Source organism: Helianthus annuus, chromosome 8 (assembly GCF_002127325.2).
Source record: "Helianthus annuus cultivar XRQ/B chromosome 8, HanXRQr2.0-SUNRISE, whole genome shotgun sequence".
Lineage (NCBI taxonomy): Eukaryota > Viridiplantae > Streptophyta > Magnoliopsida > Asterales > Asteraceae > Helianthus > Helianthus annuus.
In genome coordinates this window covers 151526924-151533402 of record NC_035440.2, presented here as the reverse complement: position 1 = coordinate 151533402, position 6479 = coordinate 151526924, and the positions used below count along the sequence as shown (strand labels likewise).

The following is a 6479-nucleotide window of genomic DNA, read 5'->3' as shown; positions in this document are numbered from 1 at the left end:
TTTTACACAAGCATACCATCTTACGAGCATTTCACAGTTTCACCACCAAGTTCACATAATTGACAAGTCTATCACAATTAATCAAACAACCATGCACAATCACACAATACGATTTATTGCATTAAAACGTATACCATTCCATAGCAATCAATTGTGCAAATAATTAACTACACGAACAATGAACGTGCAATAAATGCGAAATAGAAATCTTGGAAATTCGAGTTGTCACACAAACAATACATGAACGTGCAATAAATGCGAAATAGGAATCTTGGAAATTCGAGTTGTCACATTATCCCCAACTTAAAAGAAATTTCATCCCGAAATTTAGCATGCGGTTACTGAGGAAGCTAGGTAAGTTGTATCGTTTACTGATTTTCCTGGGGTGTCACATCATCCCCCCGTTGATTTAGAATTTCGTCCCGAAATTCTGCTGTAGTAGCTTCAGCCTCAGTAGTAGTTGCATTGGTTTCGAATAACTGGGGGTACTTTTCTGTTATCTGATCTTCGCGTTCCCAGGTGTACTCTGGGCCACGTTTGGAGTTCCAACGAACTCGAACAAGAGGGATTCTCTTGTGCTTGAGGACCTTAACATCTCAGTCCGTGATTTCTACAGGTTCCTCGACGAACTGCAACCGCTCGTCGATAATGAGTTCCTTGAAAGGAATTATGAGAGTCTCATCTGACAGGCACTTCTTCAGATTCGACACGTGGAATACGTTGTGAACTGCACCGAGTTCAGCTGGTAGGTTTAGCTTGTAGGCCACTTTGCCTATTTTCTCAATGATCTCGAACGGTCCGACATACCGCGGATTTAGTGTGCCCCGTTTGCCAAAACGAACCACACCCTTCCAGGGTGAGACTTTTAGTAAAACCCGTCCCCGACCTGAAATTCCAAAGGCTTCCTACGCTTGTCCGCGTAGGCTTTCTGACGGTCGCGTGCTGCCACCATGCGTTGTTGTATCTGTGCAATCTTTTCCGTGGCGTCCACTACTATCTCTGGACCCGTGATCTGACTATCCCCCACCTCTGCCCAACAGAGAGGTGACCGACATTTACGTCTGTACAATGCCTCGAATGGAGCGGCTTGTATGCTGGTGTGATAACTGTTGTTGTATGAGAACTCCACCAGAGGGAGATGCTTTTCCCAGCTATTGCCGAAATCAATGACACATGCCCGAAGCATGTCTTCTAGAGTTTGAATCGTGCGCTCAGACTGCCCATCCGTCTGAGGGTGATAAGCTGTGCTCATGTCTAATCGAGAGCCTAAAGCTTTGTGCATTGCTTGCCACAGTTCTGAAGTGAATCGTGCATCCCGATCTGAAATAATGGAGGTGGGCACCCCGTGCCTCGAAACAACTTCTTTAAGATAAACGTCTGCGAGGGTGGAGAACTTATCCGTTTCCTTAATAGCTAGGAAGTGTGCAGACTTGGTGAGTCGATCCACGATCACCCATATAGTATCATTCCCATGCTGAGATCTAGGCAAGCCAGTAACAAAATCCATGGAAATTTCTTCCCATTTCCACTGTGGTATCCTGGGCTGTTGTAGTAGGCCTGAGGGTTTCTGGTACTCTGTCTTGATTCTCGCACAAGTCAAACATTTGCCGACGTAAGTAGCAATGTGGGCCTTCATGCTAGGCCACCAATATGTAGTTCTGATGTCGTGGTACATTTTATCTGAACCTGGGTGTACCGAGTAGCGAGACTTATGAGCTTCATCCATCACAAGTTCTCGTAAACCGCCATACAGTGGAACCCAAATACGTCCTGTTACATAGTAGGCGCCGTCTTCCTTTTGTTCTAATCGTTGCCTTGAGCCGCGTAAGGCTTCAGCCCTGACGTTTTCTGGTTTCAATGCTTCAACCTGAGCATTTCGTATCTGTGCAGGAAGATCAGACTGAATAGTGAGCTGCAAAGCTCGTACACGCCTAGGTAAAGTATCCTTTCGACTGTGAGCGTCTGCCACAACATTGGCTTTGCCTGGATGGTACTTAATGGCGCATTCGTAATCGTTAAGTAACTCGACCCATCGTCGTTGACGCATGTTCAGTTCCTTCTGCTTGAAGATATGCTCGAGACTCCTGTGATCGGTGTAAATAGTGCACTTGGTACCGTACAGGTAGTGTCGCCATATCTTAAGCGCGAAAACAACAGCTCCCAGCTCTAAATCGTGCGTCGTGTAGTTCCGTTCGTGAATCTTGAGTTGACGAGAAGCGTAGGCTATAACTTTATCCCGCTGCATCAATACGCAACCAAGACCCTGTATCGATGCGTCACAATAAACCACAAAATCATCCGTGCCCTCTGGCAATGAGAGAATAGGTGCGCTGCAAAGCCTATCCTTTAGGTACTGGAAAGCGGTTTCCTGCGCATTACCCCAACGGTAGGTGACACCTTTCTGTGTCAGTAGCGTAAGCGGTTGTGCTATCTTCGAAAAGTCTTTGATGAATCGCCTGTAGTAACCCGCCAAACCCAAGAATTGGCGTATTTCTGTCGGTGTACGCGGTGCAGACCAGTTCCTGATCGAATCTACCTTGGATGGATCGACATGAATCCCATCCCTGTTCACCACATGGCCTAAGAAGTGGACTTCACGAAGCCAGAAGTCGCATTTAGAAAACTTGGCGTACAATTGTTCCTTTCGAAGAAGTTCCAAAATCAATCGTAGGTGCTGTTCGTGCTCCTCTTGACTCTTGGAGTAAATCAGAATGTCGTCGATGAAAACGATGACGAACTTGTCTAGATAGGGTTTGCACACCCTGTTTATAAGGTCCATAAATACGGCAGGTGCGTTCGTTAACCCAAATGGCATGACGAGAAACTCGTAGTGACCGTAGCGAGTTCTGAAAGCGGTTTTAGAGACGTCCTCATCCCGGACTCTCAGCTGATGATACCCTAATAATGGATTGGTTAGGGATAATGGCTCTGGGCGAAATTGGAGATCAAGAGAAACCCTAGCTTTCTTGTTCGTTCGTTCGTTCTTGCTGATCTTCTTCTTGATTGATTTGGGTTAGCTATTGTGGTGTTGTCGTTCCTTCTGAGTAAGGATACTAGACTTCACCGTGGTTACTAATCTTTCGACGTCAGGATTAGGGTTAGTTCTTGGTTTCGTTTTCCTGCTAGGGTTTGTTGCCAATTTCGCTGGGTATTCCTTTTTCGTTCGTATTCACTGCTCGTTGCATGCTTCTAGATTTTGTGTGGTATGGATTATAGTCAGTTCAAGCCGTCGGATATGGATGCCAGACATGTTAAGCCGCCGGATATTCTGTCGTCCTCGTCAAACCCTAATAAGGGTTTTGCTACTAGGTTGTTGAACATTGACGGCAAAAACATTCTGTCCGCGTAGGGGTGTTTTGTCTGATCATCAACAGGGACCGAAGATAGTTAACGTCATAGATGAACTTACCAAGATCACAGTTCCAGTTGATATTAAAGCCGATGGTCATGATGTCGCTAAACCTGATGTTGTGCATGTTGTAGGAGAGAGTTCGAACCCTAATAGCTCTCCTCAGGTTACATATGCGGATAGGGTTAAGCTCAATACGAGAGGGAAACGTGAGGTTAATTTCAGACTCCTGGAATCTACGGAGACGGTGGAGGAGGCTGATGTGGTGATTCCGAAAGAAGTTGTTCGACAGGTACAAAAGAAATTTGGAAACGTTCTATATGGTTATTTTCTTGGTGATAGATTACCGTTTCCGATAGTCGAATATTATGTTAAGAATGTTTGGGCGAAGTATGGTTTTGTAAAGGCTATGATGAACTCAGATGGATTTTTCTTTTTCAAATTTGACTCTAAGGAGGGTATGAATAAAGTTCTTGAGGGGGGTCCATGGTTGATACGTAAGATGCCGTTATTCCTGAATGTATGGGGTCCGACAATCAGTTTAAAGAAGGATGGTATTAAATCTGTTCCTGTTTGGATCAAGCTTCATAATGTTCCTCTTGCTGTTTATACGGATGATGGTCTTAGTCTTCTGGCTTCGAAAGTTGGTGTTCCAAAGAGGTTAGACGCTTATACAGCTGATATGTGTATTGATAATTGGGGTCGGACCAGTTATGCTCGTGCTTTGGTGGAGATAAATGCAGAAAACGAATTGAAGAATCAAGTAGTCGTTGCTATTCCAAAGATGGATGAAGAGGGTTTTGTAAAGGAAAACATTAAAATAGAGTACGAGTGGAAACCACATCGATGTGATACTTGTCGTTTATTTGGCCATAATAATTTGTCATGCCCGAGAACTCCGAAGGATAAAGCAAAACAGGTTATTATTGATGAGGAGGGGTACATTATGGATAAAAGGAAAACAGCAAAGTATGGTTTTCCACAGAAAAAACAAAAGCCGAAGTTCATGTACAAGCCTAAGTCTAATTCTACGGGTGCTAGTGCCTCAGGAACGAAAGACCAGCCGGAAGCCATAAGAGTGTCCTATCCTGTGGACACTCAAAATAAGTTTGAAAGTCTAGCAGATGATTCTTTGAAATCAGGTACATTAAATGAGCTGTATTCTGAGGATCCGATTTATGAGAAGATTGATGGAACAGGGAGTAGCCGAGTTGTTAAGAGTTCAAAACAACCAAATCAGAGTAATGCTGAGGAGGAGGGTTTTGTTGATCCTATCCAAACGGAAGTTTCGTCTTTTATGAGTATGAATACAAAGAATGATCGTTCTAAGGGGGCAAGCACTCCCGTTGATATGGGTTTTTATGGATAGCATAGCTGCCTGGAATATAAGGGGCTTGAACCGGCCCCTGAAACAAAGGGAGGTTCAGCAAATAGTTAAAGAAAATCATTTAAATGTTTGTGCTATCTTAGAGTCTCACGTGGAGGTTTCAAAGCTTTCGAAAGTGTGTGGTAGAGTGTTTAAAAAGTGGGAATGGACGTCCAATGGAGGGGTATGTAACAAAGGGACCAGAATCATTGTGGGATGGAATGATGATCGTATCCAGCTTATGATGCTAGCTCAAACAGACCAGGTTATGCATGTCCAGCTTAAGTCTAACATCGATTCCAAAGTTTTGTTTGTGTCTTTTGTCTATGCTAAGAATACTTACCAAGAACGACGGGTTTTATGGCAAGACCTATGCAAGCATAGGTTGGTAGTCAGGAATCAACCGTGGATTGTGATGGGGGATTTCAACTCGGCCCTTTATATGGATGATTGTTTGCATGGATCCTCCACTCCTACGATAGGTATGAGGGACTTTTTTGAATGTGTTCAACATAATGAGTTGCTAGATATTCCAGGCCATGGTCTTCATTTTACGTGGAACCAAAAACCTAGAGATGGAATAGGCGTCCTAAAGAAGATTGATCGGGTGATGGGTAATGTAACTTTCCTAGATGATTTCCCGAATGCTCATGTGGTTTATCACCCTTACCGGTTGTCAGACCACACACCATGTATTTTGAAAACGGCTAGAGAGGTTCGGCCAAAGCCAAAACCTTTCAAGTTTGCTAATTTCATTGCTACTAAGGATGGTTTTAAGGAGTGTGTTATGGCTGAATGGAGCAAAAACATTGTAGGTATTCCGAAGCTCTCAGTGGTAAAAAAGCTTCGAAACCTTTTTTTTTTTTTTGGGTAAAGGGTTACCCCGGTGATTTTATATATTCACAAACTAAAAAACACAAGTAGAGAGGAAACACCCTCACTAGTTCATTCGCGAGACATGCCCCGCGAACGTAAGCCAAAATCCAAAACAAAACCAATAACAAGAACAGAAACAACTAGACACCCATCTAGCAACCCAAGCAAAAAAAAACACTAAATTACTTAGCCTCCATCATTCTTCAAAACATCATCCGGAATCTCCCAGGCTCCCATCAAACGCCTAACACTAGCACACGGCTTGAACTTCATACCCATGAGTTTATATCGGACAGTCGTTAAAATTACTTCACTTAGGGAGTCCGGCGGTCTTGTTTGGTTTTTGAAAAGTCTCGCATTACGTTCTTGCCATATAGTGTATGCCGTAGCTCCCACGAGAATCCACTCAACAAAACTAGCCGCCGTCTTCAATCTTCGTCTTGACATTAACCAATTCACAATCGAGCTCCATTTAGGATCCACTGTATCCATTCCAACCTTAGAGCGAACCAATGACCAAACATGAGCAGAGAACTTACATTCGAAAAAAAGATGATCATGAGAGTCTATATCAACAAAATTAACTGATTGATGAAAACCCTAATGTTCTCTCTCCTTCTGGCGATTTTTTGTTCCTCATGAAACCTTGATTTCTTCGTGATCTAATGTATAACAGTCTGTGATTAGAAGTTTGATCCATTCAAAATTCTATAACGAACTCGTTAGCAATAGTGACCGATCTAATTAGGGTTCTTGTTTCGTTTCTGTTTTCAAATCGCCGCCTTAGACATCAATCTTCAAACCCTGATTTATTAAATTGGTTGTTATTGATTGCGGTTAACTGAGTTTAATTTAGCTAGATCAATAACTCTGGTTTAATCGATTAAG

The 6479-nt window shown here is 43.2% G+C and overlaps 1 protein-coding gene across 1 annotated transcript; it reads left to right on the top strand.

Moving 5' to 3' along the window:
- Positions 1-3205: 3205 nt before the first annotated feature.
- Positions 3206-5589, top strand: LOC110875939. The gene is made up of 3 exons (XM_022124131.1): positions 3206-3279; positions 3350-4704; positions 4820-5589. The coding sequence occupies exons 1-3, from the start codon at positions 3206-3208 to the stop codon at positions 5587-5589; spliced, it is 2199 nt and encodes a 732-aa protein (XP_021979823.1).
- Positions 5590-6479: the final 890 nt, after the last annotated feature.